Source organism: Xenia sp. Carnegie-2017, unplaced genomic scaffold (genome assembly GCF_021976095.1).
Source record: "Xenia sp. Carnegie-2017 unplaced genomic scaffold, XeniaSp_v1 HiC_scaffold_19, whole genome shotgun sequence".
NCBI lineage: Eukaryota > Metazoa > Cnidaria > Anthozoa > Malacalcyonacea > Xeniidae > Xenia > Xenia sp. Carnegie-2017.
The window spans coordinates 7561191-7582977 of NW_025813481.1; the positions used below are offsets into that span (position 1 = coordinate 7561191).

General features: G+C 36.1%; 4 protein-coding genes and 1 long non-coding RNA gene across 5 annotated transcripts; 3 read left to right on the plus strand and 2 right to left on the minus strand.

The window, feature by feature from the left end:
• Positions 1 to 3040: 3040 nt before the first annotated feature.
• On the minus strand, positions 3041 to 7645 carry LOC124439254 (26S proteasome non-ATPase regulatory subunit 13-like). Its single transcript, XM_046989478.1, has 15 exons — positions 7464 to 7645; positions 7224 to 7302; positions 7094 to 7128; positions 6936 to 6991; positions 6459 to 6569; positions 6279 to 6376; positions 6074 to 6149; positions 5924 to 6003; positions 5637 to 5715; positions 5260 to 5306; positions 4619 to 4681; positions 4457 to 4537; positions 4335 to 4380; positions 3598 to 3668; positions 3041 to 3331 (listed from the first exon to the last, which is right to left on the minus strand). The coding sequence occupies exons 1-15, from the start codon at positions 7556 to 7558 to the stop codon at positions 3236 to 3238; spliced, it is 1113 nt and encodes a 370-aa protein (XP_046845434.1). The 5' UTR covers positions 7559 to 7645; the 3' UTR covers positions 3041 to 3235.
• Positions 3671 to 5104, plus strand: LOC124439255. Its single transcript, XR_006946331.1, has 2 exons — positions 3671 to 3853; positions 4771 to 5104. It is a non-coding gene; the product is annotated as an uncharacterized LOC124439255 (long non-coding RNA).
• Positions 7646 to 7694: 49 nt separating the features above from the next.
• On the plus strand, positions 7695 to 15431 carry LOC124439388 (meiosis 1 arrest protein-like). Its single transcript, XM_046989611.1, has 15 exons — positions 7695 to 7827; positions 8004 to 8061; positions 8151 to 8313; positions 8615 to 8708; positions 9177 to 9290; positions 9647 to 9713; positions 10143 to 10211; positions 10918 to 11061; positions 12159 to 12265; positions 12865 to 13002; positions 13137 to 13166; positions 13307 to 13408; positions 13723 to 13938; positions 14097 to 14222; positions 15078 to 15431. Exons 2-15 carry the CDS (start codon positions 8025 to 8027, stop codon positions 15282 to 15284), a joined length of 1614 nt encoding a protein of 537 aa, XP_046845567.1. The 5' UTR covers positions 7695 to 7827; positions 8004 to 8024; the 3' UTR covers positions 15285 to 15431.
• Positions 15432 to 18570: 3139 nt separating this feature from the next.
• LOC124438996 (transmembrane protein 19-like) lies at positions 18571 to 20156 on the plus strand. Its single transcript, XM_046989189.1, is given in 4 exon segments — positions 18571 to 18950; positions 19161 to 19245; positions 19247 to 19276; positions 19278 to 20156. Coding segments are annotated over 4 exon segments (786 nt in total). The 5' UTR covers positions 18571 to 18703; the 3' UTR covers positions 19702 to 20156.
• Positions 19846 to 21704, minus strand: LOC124438997 (bcl-2 homologous antagonist/killer-like). The gene is given in 3 exon segments (XM_046989190.1): positions 19846 to 20358; positions 20952 to 21128; positions 21131 to 21704. Coding segments are annotated over 3 exon segments (618 nt in total). The 5' UTR covers positions 21543 to 21704; the 3' UTR covers positions 19846 to 20329.
• Between the last annotated feature and the right edge of the window lie 83 nt (positions 21705 to 21787).

A 21787-nucleotide genomic window follows, 5' to 3' on the forward strand; every position in this document is an offset into this window, starting at 1 on the left:
TTTAGACAAAGAAGGAAAACCAAGCACAAGACTTCAAGGACTTTGAAGACTCTCTAATTTTCGCACCGTCTAGAATTCTGCCACGACCCACGCTGCAATTATAATGGCGACGATAAAAGATGCGTCGATTTTTTACACCCATCCACTTTCCCGTCTAAATTAAGTATGAAAATATATAACAAGCCAAGGAAATCATCTATCGACTACGAAAAGAGGTGTTGGTTAAAACTTGGCTGAGATACTAGCCTTTGACATAATTTCATCTCATTTTGAAAGTAAATGTCTGAAAGCATTAGTTTATTCACACACGAAGCAAAGAAAGAAATTAAAGCAGACCACTTTAATTCTCAATTAGACTATATCTCTATAGAAAAAGGCAGTTTTGCCATTCTATACTATTACTGTATATAGCGAATGTTTAGAAAATAATTCTTTCACCCACAACGTATACATATAATGACGAATTCCTTTTAAAAACTACAATTTTTTCCTTTACTCAAATTTTGTAAATATGCGTTGAAGAAAAGACAATGCGTTGTGAAAAATAACAAAAAGAAAAACGGAGTCCTATAAATCCCTGAACAAAGGTTATTCTTGATTTTTAACAAAGAAAAGCTCTTGAAGATGACATACTCACATAAAATCTTCCTGTTAATCATATTATGAATCGATGATTTGAACCAACCAAACACGTTTGTCGTATGGAAATTTTGTAAAACGTGGGCAAGTCTCATCAATCATTCATAGTTATTGGGCCTTCTCGTCTCATGTTTAAACACGATGCGAAAAAGATGATTGTAAACGAACGCAGGTGCAGTTTTTGAGGACGTGAAGTGTCTAAAACGCATTCAGTAATTGTATAACTGACTGCTTTAATTCTCTTGAGGCTTTTTATACTCGAAAACATCTAAAGCCATTACACAACTCAATTCCTGAGGTCATAATAGATCGTTAACGAGAAGTGACAAGATTGTTTATACAAAGATAAGCTGATTCAACTAACAATCCTTCAAAGCGATTTCACTTTTGATGTATATGGCGGCAACTTGACATTGTCAAATGGGAAGATGGAATTTGCATCTTCCTTTGATATTAATTGGAAACTCATAAAATATTTTTTCTCTCTCATTGTAAAATTAAGTAGATTACATGTGAAAATAGAAATTATGTTGCATAGCAGTCGAATAGCTATACATGAATTATGAATAACCTTCTTGCATAAGTTATGGTTTGACTTAGATTTTTGTTAAGAAAAGTCACACAAAATGTCTTCCCGTATTGTGGATGTCCATGCTCACGTGCTCACAGTTTTTGAGGAATACGAAAATATTACTCCTTTGTCAATTTAGCCAGCTTATATTTGTCGTCTTTCTTTTATGACTATTCGATTTTCTTTCGGTTTTTAGAATATGATAGGATTTAATGATACCATGAAAATCCCTCGGCGGTCGTCTAATGTTTAGCTTTGAATGAAGGAAAGGATATGTATAGCTTGGATTGCGTGTAATTTATTCAAAACAAGAAGACAGGGAATTTATGATATGGAACAGAACCAAATAGAAACTCAATGCTTAAAGAAGTAGAATACCGATCGAAATGATGCAATTAAGACTGCGAAGACACTACGTATAATGTAAAGATCATAAAAAGACCTATTGACTTATTTTATATTGTGGTGAAATGTGTTAAAATTTGGGTACGTATTTAAAACAAACTAAAGTATTTTCACGTTTGTGACGTTGTTATCAAATTTTTGGTCTTCCCTGACTGTGCTTCCTGTACTAATTGTAAAAGCAAAGATTAAAAGAGACTGGCGTTTAAAAGAGTTGAATGAGGACATTTACAAAGCGCTGAAGGAACGCATTAAAGCAATATTTCTCAATTTCAATAATCTTATAAAGTTTTCGAGTGGTCAAATTTGTTTATAATCTTCGAGTGGACAAACACAAGTAATAAGTAATTCGCCATTGACCAGTGAATGACGAGTTTAAGGACAGGTCTAAACACGTACACTTGCTTGCTTCAGAATAACGTCGAACTCACTCCAACAAGAATGACAATCTTCACCAATAGTTACCCTAAACTATTGCTTGTTTTATTCATTCTTTAAGTGACCACAGTCTGAATTCTAAATGCTTTTGGGAACTTTCTCTTAAAATTTTTTACCAAAACAAAGAAACAAATTAGGAATGCTGAATGAGAACACACGGAAATGAAAGTTTTGGGAATGAAAACATTTTTAACGGTAATTGCAATTCTTCACAGTGCTGAAGTTTCATCCCTAAGAGTGTTGGATCGAACAACGATCGTGTTTTACTTCATCAAACAAAGGAGGCAAACCTGCATTGTTTTTCAATACTAAAACCTTTGAGACAGTTTAGAATACCACACCACAAATTTTCAAAAGCATGCGGATAATTACATAAATTGTACAACAGTATGGTTAGGTAGGTTAGGGTAAGTTGGGAGTTGGGTGAGGTTAGGGTATAAGGGGATGCATGCAATGGTTGTGTGTTCGGCTTAGCTATCACATTTATTGCAGGCTTGTAGCTTGTGTAAGCATGTGGCACTGTATTCTTTAACAGCTTCGAATTGTCTTCTCTGTGTTCTTTCTAAAGATCGAATCTTCGATTCGCTACAATAGCGCTTCCTCGACCATCCCCAGGGTTCCATTTTACGTGCAAGAAACTATATCCGGCAATGCAAAACTTCGACTGACGATACTTTACCTTGGCACGTGTCATGTATGATAACGATCGCCATCGACAATAGCCCCATAGTTAAATGTCATTGTTCTTACAGGCTGTTTATTGTCCAAGAGAATTGATTATAATCGATCGCACGGTTAAGATAGTTTGCCAAGACACGATTATAAACACAAGTACGACACGCGTCTCGTAATGCACACTTATTTTCTCGGTAAACAAACGGTAGCTTGTTTGACAGATGTTTCGAGTTTATTGCTAATTGAAAAGAAGGCTTTCTAATTGCGAGATATTCGGTTCACGTGTCCATATCGTGTATAAACGGGAACACTTGGTGCGGATAATGAGGAATGTTTAATGAGTGATTTGATAATAGCGCATGACATTGAGAGATTTTCTTTGAATAGTTATCGTAGAGAGTGTTTGTTTTTCATTTTTATTTAAACTATCTTATAATGGAGCAAACGAACAACATTATAACAGAGTTTTGATTCTATTATCATCAGGGAGTTTGCTCGCAATTTTCTTCACTATATTAACAATTCTGGTACTTGATCTTCAACCATGTACGACGTAGTTTTGGTCTTGTCACACCATTCGGAAAGGCGGTCTTTCATATTAGAGATCTATGTCGACAAAAAGTCAGATGAATTAGGGCAGTGTATGTACAAAAATTGAACACGAAGGGCTCGGGTAGATTTACCACGCTAATTCGAGTTTATAGAAAGAAACAAAAGTTTACAAAAAAAAAGAATGTAATTTTACGTAAAATCAGAAACGGAAAGATTAATAAACCCGTCTCCGTTCCAGGTTTCCATTCATGCTTTTCGTTGATTGTTTCTTTTCAGACTTGATAAAAAAAACAACCCGTCAATGCATGCTAGCTACGTACCTGTTTTTTATCAAGGACACGAGGTTGCACCCAAGATACGTGGACAACTTTGTTTACTTCATTTATAGACCCTGAAGAAACAATTAACGATCGTGTTAGAATCTCTGACTCTCCGGCAAACAGGAGTCGATTATTTCATGGTTGAATCAATACCGAAGAAAAAAACTTAAGAAAGAAAAAAATAGGGAAAAATCTAAGTCTTCCAACGATTCATATTGGAGTGATTCCCTCCGCTATATATACGGCTGAACAGAAGGTATGTTGAAGGTTTCGTGTGTGGTCAATTTTCAAGAAGGTGCTTTTGCAGTTTGAATTCAAACCTGTCTTGTAGTTTGAATTTATACAAACAATCATGTCGCAGTCTGCAAAGATCATACGATCATTTTCTGATCGTTTGAATTCAACACTGAGCTGGAGTTCAGAAAAAAACATGATCGTGAGACAATTGTCTTATGCTGCATTATCATTACCATGATGCTTAGCGAACTTTTGCCAATTCGAAAGATATGATTACGACCTGTTAACTTTATATACGACCTAAATTGGATTTCCTAATTCTTGTGTGCCCGCTAGCAAGTGTACAGCTATAAAGACTTTTAATCCTTTGAGCTGGTCTGGTTTTTTAAATAAAAGCACATGCCAAAACGATAGACAATTTAGTACGCTCGTCCTTTAAAACTACTTCAAATATTTGATCAAGCTGTAAAACGGTGTGAAAACTGTAAAATCTTTTCAACCTTTTATCAATCCAATCGATAATGCTTTCATGACGAGAAGTTCGACCTGCAACAAGAAGAGACAGCCTGTGTCATTAGATAAGCTTTTAAATGACCAAAATGCCTGCAATACTTTATGTAACCTCGTTTAACTGAATTTGAGCATGCGTGGCAATTTCTTGAAATTGTAGTGAGCGATCATTTGGCGGTCGATTGAAAGCCATCTAAAAGACAACCAAAGACGCAATGTGCTTTTACTCGGTTATTTTTTTGCGTTGTAAATGTTCTAAAAGTTTTCAACAAACCTCCATTAGGCACAGTAATGTTATCTTCTGTCGCAAAAGCAATTCGTTACTTGCAAGATCTGGCTACAAAATTGATATTAAAAAAAATTATGTGAGATGTGATGAAAAGGCCTTTATATATAAACCGGGAAATTTTGTTTTAACGAAAACAGGTTGCACGAACGATTCTTGGCATTTTCCAAGCCCTTACAAACAAAGAACAACAATTCAGGATTATAACAGACGATGTCTTCGCTAAATCAAGAAAAATATGCTATCATCATCCGCAAGCAAAGCATATTCTTTGTCGGGTATCGGACTTCAGCCATTTACCGAAATCAATTTTTTGGCAGAAAATATAGACGAAGTACAACCGCATGCAGATATAACGATGGAATAAAGTTCTCGGGTTTTAAATTCTATTAATTCCTCACCACGTATCCGTTGAAGGCTACAGTTTCGTAGCCGAAAACTTGTAAAAAATGAATAAAATTTAAAAGCAGAGAATTTTTATCATTTTAAGCTATAGTCCATTTTGCATTCGACAATTCTCTTTCAGACGTAGAACAGACATCAAGAACGGTGGAAAATATTGAAATGGTGAATTGACATTGTTTCGCGATATTTTCTTTCCTTCAAAAAGTTACATTCGAGAGAATTACTTGTTTTGTCCACGTTGGCTTCAGTTTTTCGAATCTGAGAATATCTCCTGAAGAAGAAAAAGAAGAATGAGAAAAATAAGGAACGCTACATGAATAACGTTACGAGGATAAGCGAATATATTAATATTTTTATCCTGTCAGTTGACATCAGGCTTGAGTGTGACTGTGAACCATCATTAGGTATAATTGACTGGATAACGTATCAACGGACGAACATTGTTCGTACAAAAATTGAAGCCGGAAGCTGGCTTATATGATGACGACATATACTCCGGCAAATGAGCCAATTAGCAGCTAGCGTTATAACCCAACCAATTGTGGCAAAGAAGCTTACTTCAAACGTATTGCATGTATGGTAAACAAAATGAAAATCCTACCACTGTTAAACGCGTATAGTAAATTGACAATCCATTCATCTTTCGAATCTTTTATAGAATCAAGCACTGGATGAGCCAACTAAAAAAAACAGCAAATGAAGCAGTGAAGTGTTTAAAACTAAAAAATAGCATCAACACCTTTAGACTCGGTACTTCTTTCAACTGAAATAAAGCCTTAATAAGACTTAATGTTGCGCTTTATAGCTTTCACTTGAGGCACAATGCGTAAGGCATTTTGAAGAGAACTACGTTTTTGAGATATGGAGGAAATTTTACATAAAACCTACCAGTTCACCGAAATTATAAATGTCACTTCCAAGTAAAGCTGCCAATGCTAAATTGAAAGCTCGCTCTTCCTGTTCTCTTTCTGAAAACGAAATTTTCACACTTCTTTTTTCCACCATATCACGTAGAGATGAAAATTTGCTCTCACAAACCTGAAAGGTCTGCTATGTCTAAACAGCCCAAGAACCTGAGTGCATTTCTGTAGTAGTCGTTGAAAGAACCGGCCAACTAGTAGGTAATTAAAAATAGTAAGACTGATGATTGAAAGACCAAGACTAGATTAGAGAAAATTCTTTTGACTGAAATAAGTCTGAAGCGAATGAGTTTCATGTGCTAACATTACAAACATGAAACAACCTTATCGTAACCAGAGGAGAGATCATAAAACTGTGCATGAACAGTAGTTATGCCTTCGATGTTCTCAAGAAGTGTGTTGACTTCTTCAATTATATCCTGCAAACAAATGCATTAATTGTAACAGTACAGTGCAATCAGAATTTATCATCCCCCAACAAGTAAACAATTTTGTCTTGCAGTTTTTCTCTAATAAACCAGAATTATAAGTCTGTCGCCCATTGTTTGAACATAAACTTGTTACAAGTACCTTTTCCTTTTGCTTTTTAAGAAACGCAATAGCCTTTTCTGGATCTTTACAAAAATGAGAAAAATATTGAGTGGTAAGAACGTCAAAATTCATTTTATAAAAGTAATGTTTCGATGATAGAAAAAAATGTCATAAAAATGTTAGGCCTTATGAGTAAAAGGTATCTTGGCAAGCGTGTCTTATTTAATTAATGTTTGCTCATGTAAAAGACTAAAATTGCTAAAAGCTCTCTGTTGTGATAATTGTAATCAAAATTTCTCAAGAAATGACTTTATTCTCTAGTTACAGGAGCTCATAAACCTTGGTGAGAACGGCTTTGCCATAGAATCTTTGAGAAAATTGCACTTCATGATACATGTAAAAAATATATATGTATTTATATCAGTTTAAACTTTCAAGGCTGATAATACCTTGAATTTCCTTGACAACTGACATTAAGATCTCCATTAAAGATAGATGATTGATTCTGTAGCATGATAATATTCATCAAAATAGTCATCAACGACATTCAAATCAACTGAACGAATTTGGAAACAAATAAAACGTGTATTGAACAACAAACGCTTACCTGTTTTCAAAGTCGGAAAGGAAATTTTCGTATAACTAGGCAAAGTAAGAGAGAATTTCAACTTACGTGGTCTTTATACATTATTACAACAAAATTATCTCCAAAATATGTGGGTTTTAAACTTGTAAACCTCAAGCAGTCCTCCATTCGTTGAAAAATGCTCGTTCTTGACAAACTCCAACAGTTTTAAAGTCAACTGATGCCACAATCTGAAATGTGCCGGTAGAAATAATGAAAAATTGTACCGATGATCATAAAATTTACCCTGTGGGTGCCATAATACCATAGATATTACAGTGATCGCTGATGAGGAGAAAGAGGACAGAAATTTCAGAAATCAAGAGAGAGTGAGGGTCTTCGCCAATAGTACCTTTTATCGTATAATTCTGCCATAACAGACCAATCACTACATAGTGGTTGATTTGCACTTTGTTTCTGCGCCAGATAATCCTTTACGTCCATCATTTTCTTCTAGATTTATGTCCGACTCTACTTATTTACGAACGATAAGTTGTGTTTCGATTTAAAAATGGCAGACATTATGAGCCTATATGTACTTATGTCCAGCGAACTATTAATCTAGTGCCAGTCGAAAATAGTGCGGGATTCTTCCCGCCAAAATTTAAAACTCCAAATCCAAAACAAAACATGAACTTGAAATGGTCAGTAGGGTAAAAATCGATTTTTCATCCTTCACTTTGACCGTTGCTTTCAGTATTGATAGGTTTTTATAGGTAAGAGGTCTTGGTAAAGTGTTTAAAGTTGAGGTGGTAACCGCTGTCTTTATCAGTGAAAATATGTTTAAATAAATGTCAATGTTTATTTTCATGTTTGTATAGATTTAGATTATAGTCCAGATTAGAGCAATGTCATTGCATTTTTTAACTTCGCTCCACCGTTCTTGTTGCAGGAGACGACAACTATCAAAAACATGTCACAAGGCACAACTCAGTTTGGTCGTCAGCCAGGTATGAAACTACAGGATCAATCGCCAATAATTTTTGCGATTTTCTAATATGAAAACATAGAGTTTAAAATACTTTGTGAATATTTCCAGCTCATTTCCTTATTGTTGATCTGTCCAAACCTATGAATCACGATGCTTTATTGAATATCTTCCAAAGTCTTGGTGACTTCTTTTCCCTTGTGTCTCAAATATCTGGGCCATCACAAGTCCCTCTATTTGGGCTTAACACCATTGGACAATTTGCTGAGGTATGAAATTTCCTGCAAGAAGTAAATCATATAGATCAAACTTTTGCCATTTGTGTGGCATTTTTCTTAGGCATCTTCTTAGCTATCCCTCTTCATCCTATGAAAGGCAACTTTGCCTCCTCTATTCAGTAATTCAGAAAGAAATCAGCCATGGACAGTTCTATGCCATTTTTGAACCAGGCAATTCAAACAAGATAGTAGTCGATTTTCCTATCTTGTATAGAAGATACACTTTCCACATTGAACAGCTCTACTGAATGATAGCATTCTACTTAAAAGAATACATGTAGAAATGTGACCTTTCAGTTTAACTGTTGGACATTGGATTTTAGAATCTATTAGTCAGGGACTGAAAGATGTTCTCACTCAGTATGAAAGACAGCAACAAACATTTAGACAGGTATTACAGATTTTGGAGAAGTGACATTATTCATGATTAGCCAACTTTGAAGCCGTATTTATTCTTGAGCATTTGTTCATTAGGTACGTGCATTAGCTAGCTACTTTAGTTTGTCCAATGTACTAGTTGGTGGTAAGCATTCGCAATGCACTAGTTGCAAGCAGTTTTAGTTTGTTTTAGTCATATATTTTATTATTGCAGGAATTAGTTTGTTTTTGCAAAGCAGTCACTCATTGAATGCAGTTAGAGCTCAGAAGCTTATCTATAAACGGTTCGAGGGGCTTGCACTGCAACCCTTCAGAGGATTGGACTTTTTGATAGCTCGTTATTGAAAATTTAATGGCATTACTATATTTTCAATTAATACACGCGTCTCCCTGAATGGAATCCTGGATCCCTTTTTCAGGCCATAACTCCACTGTATTGCTTTTTTATCCATTATCACTTATATATTACATTGTATTCTAGATCACGAATTTGCCATGTCAACTGGAAATCACCATAGTAACTTGCCAACATTCTGACATCATTAGTGCGCATGTACGAAAGGTTTCACGCACATTGAATTTGGATTGCTTGAAGGTAAATGCATGTTGAATAATTAATGTGAGTACGACATCTTCATGAGTCAGAAGAGCTGTTATATGTGCGTCGAGTTGCTTGAATATCTGCGCATATATTTGTCCGCGTCTTTTTGTGGAAAAACGGTGATGTGTGATTTTGCCGAGGACATCAATGACTGACTTTTAGAAACTAGAAAGCTCCTGAACGGGAGAAATTTATTATCCGTTTGAAGAGATATAGAGGCTTCGGATGGAGTTTTAGGAGTGGAGTTCTCTCTGAACTGACTGTCCGTAGGTGACAAAGAAGATGGTCGTCAAATAATGTGCACGTTTGCTAGTTTGCTATGCACTTTAAATCTACTTTCTTCTCTTTAGAAGGTACAAGTTGTGAGGGTGAAGTCTCAAGAAGCTCTCCAAAATGAAATGAATAGTCCATCATCAGGCATGTCATAGATGTGTGCACAATGTGATTAATGTAAACCATGAGTCACTTAAAGACGAATTCGACTGAGAACAGACTCCGCGGTGGGCTGAGCCGTTGTGAGATGAAAATTGTAGTTATGATACCGACTCTTTTAGACTGCCGCACTTCTATTTCCTTATGTTTTGAGTGTAAATGTAGGCTTAAATGTCTTAATCAACTACCGATCTGAAAAATTATTAAAGATAAATTGTAAGAAAGACAGACTGCACAAGAATCGTTCGATTTTTTTTGAATATACAAATTGGATGTTTCTAAAATTTCTAATAAAAATGCAATTCGACAAGAAGTTTAGAAATAGGGAAGGAAGGGGAAAGTGGATTAGTTGCCTCCATTCTCTATGGGACTTTTGCTTGTATTCTGTGTTGACAACTCCATATTCTTCTTTAGTTGAATGCTGTTCTGATGACTCAATGGAAGCAATTTCGGACATCGTTGACGTACTTTCTATAGAAAATGGCAAGTTGCTGATTATGTTTATTAAGCCCTTAATAACCGAGCGCGAGGTCATTACAGAGTAATAACAGACCGAGCCCGTAGGGCGAGGTTTGTACAAAAAGACAGAGGTCCGATATTTCTCAGTAAAGACCGAGAAAGTGAGGTTATTAAAAGGATTATTATATGGCATTATTTGACCTGAAACGAAGCTTGCTTTCTTTCTCGTCCTTGCTGTTTTTACGGGTTGATTTTCACTTTTCTAGTTTTCGTCCATAAAAAATAAACTCGCTTCAAATTGTATCGTCTAGATAGTTTAACTGTTTTCCAAGTGTTTTTCCTTCGAATCACATTCGCAAATGGTTTTTTGTTTCGTTCATTTTGCGTTTTGCTGTTTGCATTACGAAATTTGTTTACATTTGACAGTAAAATTACGCGTTTTTGGATCGTGGTCGATTACGGGAAAATAATGGATCGGCAAAAATGTTTCTGAGCCAATCAAAGCGCATCATTTAGCCGGAAGTGACACTTGCCATATAATAATTCTATGTATTCCACTGTTCTTTGAGGAAGTTATCAAGCTTCTCAATCATGTAGAAGTTGGCCACCACACGCTTATGGAATTTAATGATTTTGTTGTTGCTTAATGTCATTGCTTTGTTGTCAGTTGGAAAAATCTAATAATCGTTTTTTCTACGCTCGTCATTGTGTTGCATATGTTTTTCTATAGATGCTCTCTGTATGATGAATTTCTTCAAAGTGTGGTTGAAAGACTGTAGCTCTGACACTGAAAGTCTTCATATCGTTTTGCCTACTTTAACGAGCTCGTCTTCAGGTATTTATACTGGGCTTGTTATATCTAATAATAATAGCTAATCTTTATTGAGGATGCCAACATCACTAAAAAGTGGTTTACAGAGGGGTCCTCTAAAAGTAACTAAATATAATATAACTACTTAAAAATAAAAAGAAAAAGAATACAAATCGAAAAATATGAAGATAAAACTACATCATTTAAAAATTAATATGCTAAAAACGAAACTAATTAAAATAGTGCTTTCTTGATACCACGCTTAAATTGGCTTAAGGTGGGCACATCTCTTAGGGAAAGGGGTAAGGCATTCCAAACGTCCGCTGCAAAATTTATTGTTATCCAGTGCCCCCATCTTCTGTGTGCGAATGATTTGCGGATATTTCGCTTTGATCGTGTATTATAGTTATGATAGTTACTGTTAAAATATTTCATTCTGCACGTGGATTAAAGGTGGTTTCCAGTCGGTATCCGCTATATAAATGGTATTTTTTTCAAATACTTCAAAAATCTCCGGGCCCTCTACTTGGCAAATTTTTTCAATAGTTTGTTCTCGTTTCGTTTGGTGATTGCTGCAGACAAGCTACCCTGCCGAGTAAAGGGTTGAAAGACCATAGCTGCAATTTACACTGGATTATATAAAAGCGCAAGTTTAATGACTGCCTAGGTTCATTTTTGTGAAGAATATGTCACATTGACTCTGAAGATGACTACCGCTGAGGTTGTCGAAACGTCAGTCTACATCAACACCAACAATCCTTCTCAGTACTCTACTAACCTGGACAATCTTCATCCACAAACATGTTGATATGTCACATTCATATTGCATAGACATATATATAGACATATTATTTTAAAGAATTCCTTCTCTCCTGTTGGTTCTTTCGCTACACGACAGTCCACAAGCCCTTACTGTCAGAGGCGTAACTAGAACGTTACTTGGGGTGGAGTGGGGTGGGGGTGTATATTCATATATTCCGATATGTCCTACTGATTTCTTTTGAAATTCAAATCACTTTCAAAAGAAATCAGTAGGGCCCAACAGAATATATGAATATGCACTCCCTCCCCAGTTAACGTTCTATTTACGACTCTGCTTACTGTATCATAATGTCTGTACTGGCCATAACATTGATTGTATTATGTATATGCATCCCTAGATATTATGGTAGATGACAGCTCATCTGGCTGCGAAATGGTGTTAAAATGTGATCTACACGAAGTCTTGATTGATCCTCTTGCACTGCTAAATTGCGGAGAATACTTTGTAAGTTCATGCATTAAGGCAACTGCACGTGGCTCCGTCTTTGCTGTTTTGTTATACGGTCTCTTAAAAGAACATACACAACGCTTGAGATCATTGTAATCATATTGTATGTTCTTCGGTTTTACTGAACGGTCACAAAGTACACATGCTATAAGAAACGATATGCATTAATGTATACATTAATATCTTTCCATCAAGTTTAACCATCGAATGGTTGGAAGTTTTTTTGCACTTCAGTTTCGTTTCACGTAACGATTGTTGCGCATGAGCAGCAACAGCGATCCCTACTCACCAGAATCCACTGGTAAAATTCTTGTCGCCGTAAAATGCTATGTTTTACATATATTATATTGTTTAAATGACAGTTGTACCCCCCTCCTCCCCCTTTCCTTTTGACCGCCCTCCTCCCTTTGACAGAAAATTCTGGCTACGCACTGCTCTGTGATAAAAGTTAAGCCAACGTTTTTTCTTTCATTATCTGCTTAATCCTTTATTTGAAAGCATCATTATCTCCATTTATCTGAAAGCATCCGTATTTCTTCTTCTTCATGGAAAACTGATGCTCGCTCATATAATAAACTTAATTATATTTTTTGTAGAATTTGAAAGGCGACTACACCTTTCCCAAGAGTTATTCTCAAACGAACAGACCGGGGGGCGCATCGCAATTCACTAAGAAAGTCTCCAGATTAAGAGCTCTGTCTCTTGTGAGGACGAACGGAGTCTGTGAATCTGTGGTATGATGTGTAAAAGTGTAAAACATTTCGTTGAAATTACCAGGCTTCGTGAAAAAAGGAGTGCTTTTTTAAAGTACCTAAATTTAATATTATTAACTCTTTATATCTTCCATCCGTTCTGATCCTTTTGATTGGTAACATCGTGTACGCAGCTGTACGGATTGGTAAGCCCATCATAAATCAACTTCATTTTTATTCTTGGATATAGTGCTGTATATGCATGGAATCAATTTGGAAGTTTTGCAACAAAAAATAAAGTATTAAATTTGAAGTATACATATAGCTATGTTTGAATTGTCTACAGCCCATGTATGCAAGGCCAACGTGCTGCTGGAAATTGGACTGGGATGAACTGGAGTCGAATCAACAAAATTTCAACTCCCTGTGCAACCTGTTGAGCGAGAAGGTGAAAGTTCAGACCGCTAAAGCAAAATAAATTTAAGTTAACTTAGTGGTTGGCAAAATAAATTTAATTTAACTTAGTGGTTGGCAAAATAAATTTAAGTTAACTTAGTGGTTGATGAAGGGTGCATTTTTACCGATGAAGCTTTGTTCGTGAGCTTGTTGTCAGTTTAATTCACATTCACGTTGAGTTATTTAGTAAAGTACTTCGTTCGCAACCCACATGTAGTTTTAGTATGATTCAATAATTAATGTGATCAGCGCTAACCGTGTTATAATGACGTTTGTATGTAAATTTTTCGTTGTTGCATATCTTAGGAGTTATCTTTGATACTGAAGTCTGAATTCGGGCACCAAGAGAAAGAGCAATCCCTTCCACAATCGTACTTTATGGTAATGGCATCTTCCAACTCTGCCAGCATGATCATCAAATCTGTGGCAATGGAGGAGTTGATGTTGCCCATGGATTTCCCCTCTCTTTCTCAGAAAACATCTCAGCAGTCGGTGGAATTTATCGAGGAGAGCTTGCATAAGGTGAGCTTTTCCTACCCTAAATATTGTAGTTGTAGCTTCAAATTAAAAAACAAAGAACAATGTCTGCATTTTTGAGAGGAATTGCTGGGAACATCGCCGCGATTATCACGATGTTTCGTTTGTTTACTTTGGGCTATAGTTCCATTTCAATGTTTCAGCTGCCCTTGTTAGATGTTTATAATCCATTCTTCATGAAGTCGAATCTCTTCAAGTTCATTGTTTCGAAGACGATCAAAAACAGTTCATCATCAAGAGGCAACAAAAGAAAATTTCAAGCTCCTCAGGTCATTCAAACATGTTTTTACATCCTGTTCTATATTTACTGTTACACAACGTATTACACTTTTAGAGGCTTAACGAAGCCTGTTTTGGATGAGAAGGCCAAAATTCTCCCAAAAGCTGCGAGAAGACTCCTAGATCCATGCCCAACGGTTTTAAAGGGAGGGTGCTCAAGTTTAGATTAGATTTCGGTGGCCACTTCGGCAAGAGTGATCTAGAGTAATCTAATCTAAATAAAAATTTAACTGACAGACTTTTTGTCAGTTAAATTTTTATTTGAAGTGTGCTCCATTAAACACTAATCACAATTCTTTTGCTTAATTTTGTATTTTGCGAGGGATATTGGCAACCCTCCGCACACCTCCCCTAAAATCAATCCTGGAAGACTCTCAAGATGTATACGTAAGATCTCTTACGAGGTTGACGCACGTTTTTTATTAGTTGCTTTTATTATCGGATGAAATGTATCTTTTGAATGTGTTACGTAAGTATGTGTATTCAAAGAATATCATACATTTTATCATTGCTGTTGGATATTTCACACAAGTGTAATGAGGATCCCATTTTATTGGGACCAAGAAATACCAATGAATATCAGTTATATAATCTATGCGTGACGACTTTTAAACAGTTGTAAAAGTACTTAAATGTAGATATGATCTTCGCACTTTGTTGGACAATTTAAGCAATTGTCTCATAAACCTTAAATTGTCCAACAAAGTGCGAAGATCATATCTACATTTAATTTCAAACACCGCACTGCATAAAAAAAACACATTCTTTTGTATAAGTACTGTGAGTGAATTGATGTACCCTATATGCTTATATATATATATATATATCATTTCTGTATTTCACAGAAGATGCAAAACACACAAAACAGGTCATTCTCTTCTAATAACAGTTGTCGTGGTGGAAAACAGACCGCAACAGGTCGTAAAAAAGTTAGTTTTCAATCCCCAGATACTCATCGATATCCTACTGCTGCCAGCTCACGAAGTGTACAAACGCCGAAAAGATCGCGAATGTTATCGAAAGTTTCGGTGATTGGCGGAAATACGTCATGATCTGTTGATCATTCAAGGTACCAATACGAAATTATGTGAGGTCGATTTGAGTGACACGTTCTCATGGTTTCAATGCGAGGTTCATATGCATGCAACTCGAGTTATTTATTTTTATGAAACAAAGACGTGGTTGTGGTTTCAAACCGCCTATTATTGCTCTGAACAGCGTATTTGTAATGGCGAAGGACAATTGAGTAGATGAAGAGCTGTTGAAAACCGCAATAAAGACTGGTATAAAATTAAATGACACGATGTCTTTAGGCCAGATTTCTCATGCGTGACACCTGGTGAGAAGTCTCCGGAAATGTATCGTGTCATTTAATTTTGTAGCTCTTTTAATTTTGGTTTTCATTTTTAAGAACCACTCAATTGTAATTCTCCGTGACAAATACGCTGTTCAGAACAATATTTATTTCTTTTTCCTTGTACCTGTCCTCTATGTGCACAATATCCCGGTGATTTAGTGAGAACGACCCTTCGACACTCCTCTTACTTGCCTTGTGTCATGTGACACCCAATAATAGTTTCGACACCCCATGTGACACCCAATAATAATTTTGACACCCCATGTGACACACAATAATAGTTTTGGGATGAAATTTGGAAATCGCCTGGTACACTGTTTCATGTTAAAAAGCGTATTTGACGTGGATGTCGAAAAACCTAGTGATTTCTTAGAATAGAAACTTGAAGTCACCCGGTGTACTGTTTCATGTTGAAAAGCGTATTCGACGTGGATGTCGAACAACCTTGAGATTTCTTAGAATAGAAACTCGAAGTCACAACGTGTGTTTAGCGTATGTGTGTATCTTGTAATAGTCCTGTATTCGACGGTTGATCGTGATGATAGAAAGATGTCGAAAACCTAGAGATTTTGAATAGAAACTTGAAGTCACCTTGTGTACTGTTTCATGTTGAAAAGCGTATTCGACGTGGATGTCGAACAACCTAGAGATTTCTTAGAATAGAAACTCGAAGGCACTTGGTGTACTGTTTCATGTTGAAAAGCGTATTCGACGTGGATTTTGAACAAGAATAGAAACTCGACTACATGATTTTGCATTCCTAGGAGACGGCCCCGCGTTTACAAAAAGAATGGTACCTTTTTAAACCAATATGCGCTGTACGCTTGAAACACCTTTGAGCGATTTTGCAAACACTCTTGTAGAGGAGAGAACAAAGAATGTTCGCACATGAGACAATATTGTTGGTTTTGCAAGTCTTTCGGTTTCTTGTTGGTATTCAAATTCGCTCGTATCGTCATGTGCGAAACTAGTGGGTTTGGAAAGGGTGTCTGCAAACGTTTTATGAATACACGCCACAACCTGACGAGCTGGTTTTGTATATTCATTCTTTTTCAGAAGTATATACGGGCACTTTACCTTTATCATCTACATGCATAACCCACGTATAAACGCGAGACTTGAAATACCGTCTCAGACTCGGTTTCACTTCATGTCTTTAAGTGCAATGCTGACCCTAGGCCAGTGTCAAGGCTCTAAGTCCTTAATAGTCGCATCCACCCCCTGATTTAATGTCAAAATGTACTATTTTCGGACCGGTAAAATAGTGCATCTTTTATCGTTTGCAACTACTTAACAATATTTAGTGAACAAAGGTGAAAGGATGTACTACTATCTATGCCTCACGATATAAAAACTCTTAATTGTTTCTTTCAAAAAATCTTAAGAAGCCTATTGAACGAGGAAGCTCAAAAATTCCGTGGGAACAAGCCTTTTTGTATTTATGTAGTATATCATATGCATGTATATGTTACATGCAGGTGGTCGCGTCTGTATATGAAAGGAGTTGTCAAATTGCTTCACTTGTGCTGTGAGAACTTGGTTTTCAAAAACACTTCGGTTTTATGCTCATATTGTTTGGTTTTTAGCTTTCCATAAATATTGTATTTGTGCAATATCGTTATCTCGGCAGAAAAGTGGAACACACGCCCAAGTGATTATCTTTTCAACGTGTTATAACTACGTATGCGAAGTTCACTTGGTAAAAACAATTATTTGGACGCCTGTTGTTCAACTTGTGGCATCATCGTTCGCTCGTCAGTTTCGTTTTTAATCGACCAATTATCCGCCATTATTTTGTTTCCTTTTTCTTTGACGTTGAAATATCAGCCGCCGTCGTTCGCTTGAAGACAGTGTTTCCTGAAGAGTGAAAAAAGAGAGACGAAAGAGGAAAGCTTGGCTATACGGTGGAGAAAACTGCTAATCAATCTACAGTAACCAAAAATTCATTTTAAATTCACCATTTCCGAAATATTTCCTAAATATTTCTCTAATTTCACTCAAATCTTCTTCACTCTTTCTTCATTGAGTAGTCGTTAATTATTAACACAGTGGTGCTGAACACTCGTTAATTTAAACAGTCGTAGTTTGAACTTTATTCCAAAACCGAGGTACCTTCTGATCGAGCGTATAATTCGTCGTGTGTTTCATTTGAAGTATGTGGAAATTAGTCAAGCAATATTTGACTGTCGGACGAATTATTACATACGTTGTTCAAACGGATATGAAGAGACTCGTCAAGTACATTCGCGTTAAAATTGGAATAAAAAATTCTCGTTTCAGCTAATTTTTCCTTGACAGTTTCGTTGTATGTTGCTCGTAAACTTTCTATGGTAAAATAAAATTTGCTTACTTAGCTTATTTTGTGTGTTTTCATTGTCTTATGTTGTGTGTACTTTTGAACTTCTATGTCTACTCTGTGTTTTCTTGTTTCTTCTTTTCATTTGCATCTTCTTTTTGCGTCTTCTCTTCATTTGCACCTTCTTTTTGTGTCTTCTTTTTCTTTGCATTTTCACCTTGTTGAAGCTAAGATATGCCAATGTTATTGTATCTAATTACTAACCAATTACTGACGAGTTAACAACGCGAGTCACTCGAACTTACATAGATTTCTTTGACTTCTTTCGTCCTTTTTTGACTCTTTTTAATTTAAATTTTATGCGTAATTCGTGTCTATTTTATGTGTTTACTTTACGTTCACACCTTTTATAACATGTCTATCATTGTCTCTACTTTTCTAAGAATTGGTGACGAATTAGAAATGAGTTACTCTGACTAAACTAGTTTTGTGTTTTCTTTTGTTCTATTTTGTGACTGTTTTACATTTACATTGGTGTTTACTTATCTTTATTCTCATTTTCTTCTTATTGTGTGCATCTTGTATAAAGTAAGTTTTCTATTGTATATATAGTGCTATTATACCAACGAATTACTGGCGCTGACCTGTTCCTTTATTTCCTCTTCACTTGCATTCCCTGCCACGTTGCAACAAGAGTAACATGAAGTTTTGTCTTCAATGAGCAATTAACTATAGATGTACCTGGAAGTACCATGTCTTGATTGTCTTGGACCGAAATTTCATAATTATCTGCCAGTAACATTGAATATAGAGAAAATATGAGCATTTCTGTTACCGTTCGTCTTGCTTTGGCTTTTATTATTCCTTTATTAATAACGAGCCGTGGATATAAGAAGAAATCTCTGAATTTCAGTGGAGCCTTATCGTCTCTGATCGTTGGCTTTCTGTTGACTTTTACGAATTTTTGCTTTTTTTCTGCACTTTTTGCGTTCTTTGCATCTGCATCCTTCGTGACCAAACTAAAGGCTGACGTGAAAAGGAAAATAGAGCACGATTTTAAGGAAGGTTTGTGCGAAGTACACGAGTAACACTACAAAAAACTTGCAATCCAACTTATTCGAATTACACGTATCATAATTAAATTGTTACATTACAATGTAACACCTCTCGCAATTATTATAATGGCATGCCGCACAAATTGCTCTGAATTTAAAATTGTGTACATATGTTTCATAGCTGTTAGATTGCAATTTAAATTAGGTAATCTCTGTGTAGGTGGTCAAAGGGACTGGCTGCAAGTTGTATGCAATGGAGGTGTAGCTGTTGTTGCATGTATTTTGTATCTGATCGAGGTAGGCTCGAGAACAACCAATTGATTTCGCCAAAGATATAATCGCCTTTGTTCTCCATTGCCTTGCTGGGATCGTTAGCTTGTTGTAATGGTGACACCTGGGCTTCTGAAATTGGATCAGTGTATGGTAGTTACCCACGATTGGTCACCACCTTACAATTGGTACCTGTTGGCACTAATGGTGGTATCACTTTGATTGGTACTGTGGCCAGTTTGGTTGGAGGCACCATTGTAGGTGTGGTATACTATGCAACCATTCAGGCGATGATGACATTTGATATGACACTTGCAAATTATCCACGCTAATGGCCAATTATTTTGATCGGATCGCTCAGTGGATTGATAGGCTCTTTGATTGATTCCATACTTGGTGCAAAACTACAATATTCGGTTATTGTCATGTCCAAAAGAATTGTTCACTCACCCTCATCAACAACCAAGGACATTAGTGGACGGACATTTTAAGCAATCACGGTGTGAATTTTTTCATCATTAATGACAGCATCCATAATGCCAGTTATTGCATAATGGATTGTGGAAATATATGTAACTGGATTCAACAATAGCATGTGACCAATTCAACCTGATCAAAATAACACACCATGAAGCTTCAACATGTCTGCAAATTTATTTGAAACCTCATACAATATTTATAAAATTAAATACAAAACCTGCAGTTTAAAACATTTGTCCATGGTAAAGCAAGCTAAGATTAACTGTAATTTTGAATTACGTTTGTGAATTATAACTACAAAAGGTAACAACAGAAAACACTTCTAAATTCTAATTATCGAAATTACTTACAGAAAAAATATAGCACAGCAAGCATATAAGCTTATACTTTGAAAGTTATAATTAAAATGATACACATTGTTTTGTTAAAAGTAATTAAATACTAATTTATTTCGTGCCACTATTAATATGGTGTTCCAGGTAGTTTTTAGTGACTCATTAACAAGGTGCTTGTTTCAGTGAAGTCATTGCTTTTTGTTTTGCTAAGAATTTTTTTCATTTTCGATCAGTGTGAAGCACCCATAAAACACATAAAATCCCAGAGACAAGGACGGTGGCCACAGTTGACCAACTTGGTTCATTAAGTTGGAAATTCTCGAGAAATCCATGCTAGAGAAGAAAATGAACACAATTTGAAGTAATAGCTCTGCAAAATATGATATCTTTCAATGAGAGAGAGAGACAAGAAGTGCTATTTCCGGAGTGTACTTAATGGAATCAAGTTTCAATTGGTAATACACATTGCACACTACACATTTGCGGTGTCTTTATCATACATATCAAAATATTGAATGCAACTGGAGTGTTGGGGGATTCCCACCAAAAGGTAAAATAGAGTTAGGACATAACAACTGGCACAATTACACACTGACTTGCCTTGTTTACATTTTACTGACTGGCAGATTTTGTCAAGTGCTTTTGGACAACACAAGCAACAAGTAGCCTCTCTTGGGATTTAACTGCCAGCCAGCAAAATGTATTAACACAAGGCAGGTCATCTGTTCAATATGCTGCCATATAGAACTGCCAGCAACAATCAAAGTAAGTTAGGATTTCGCCTCTAGGTTGTACTAGTATGAGGCAAGATATTCAATAATTACTCCTAGCAACTTTTTGACCTATGAATTTCTAGAGAGAACACTGCTAGGACATAGGCCATTGGGAAACCGATCCAAAAGCAATTTGGGAAAAGTTTGACGTACTGACCCAACCACCATTATGGTCAATCCAATTTGCAATTCCTCCGTTTACAATAAAATCGACTATTGAATGAAATAATTTTCTCATGTACGAGCCAGCAAGTCCGTTTCTTAATACGTGTTTCGTAATCTCGTAGCCGAAACATAATAAGGCCACGATTCGAGGCCAAGTAATGCCATTTTGAAAAGTCTTCCTGCCACTTCAGCGAAACCTTCGTACGCACTGGCTGGATTTGTCAGATTTAGCTGATTGATCATGATTTGAAAATCGTCATGGTATTTATTTTGAATCTCATCTCCTATATTCCGAAGCCTTCGACTCACTCGTACGGCCATCGAGTCAGGGTCGTTTTCTTGGCGAACACTTCGCAGCTCTTCTAAAGCGTCCGGTCGAGCTGTCGCAACAACCGGGATCTCATCTTGATGCGATAAGTTTGATACTTCGTTTTCTTCCTCAAAACGATCATAAACGAACTGTCTTACAATGTTTGCCGTCTCTGTTTTAAACATTTCGTTTGAATCGGGCTCAAAATGACTGATATCAGACCCGTTTTCGTCAAAATTACTTGTATGCCCGCCGGCAGAATTAGCCATGCCGAAATTTAACTTAATGGATAATATGGGTGACGTTTGTTCCGTAAAAGGATCTACATGGATTACAATGTATCTCGAGCTACATCTTCATTTTTCCATAAACCTCACAAGTTTTCATTTCACTTTTGAGAAAGACTGGTGTATACTTGAATTGTGTGCTTGAAATCATGACCGAAAACTTCCTCCTCAAACACAATGAACATGAAAAAACATATAAAGAAATGAATATAAATTAAAAAACAATA

Bases quoted from the DNA above. Each gene is read 5' to 3' on its own strand.
- LOC124439254 (XM_046989478.1), bottom strand. From the start codon at position 7,558: ATGATGGACGTAAAGGATTATCTGGCGCAGAAACAAAGTGCAAATCAA. The intron at 5,307-5,636 runs GTAGGATTTTCA...TTTCTTCTTCAG, and splicing joins ACTATACGCGTTTAACAGTG to GAGATATTCTCAGATTCGAA. The intron at 4,381-4,456 runs GTTACATAAAGT...TTCTTGTTGCAG, and splicing joins CTCAAATTCAGTTAAACGAG to GTCGAACTTCTCGTCATGAA.
- LOC124439388 (XM_046989611.1), top strand. From the start codon at position 8,025: ATGTCACAAGGCACAACTCAGTTTGGTCGTCAGCCAG. The intron at 9,291-9,646 runs GTAAATGCATGT...TCTTCTCTTTAG, and splicing joins TGAATTTGGATTGCTTGAAG to AAGGTACAAGTTGTGAGGGT. The intron at 14,223-15,077 runs GTCATTCAAACA...TGTATTTCACAG, and splicing joins GAAAATTTCAAGCTCCTCAG to AAGATGCAAAACACACAAAA.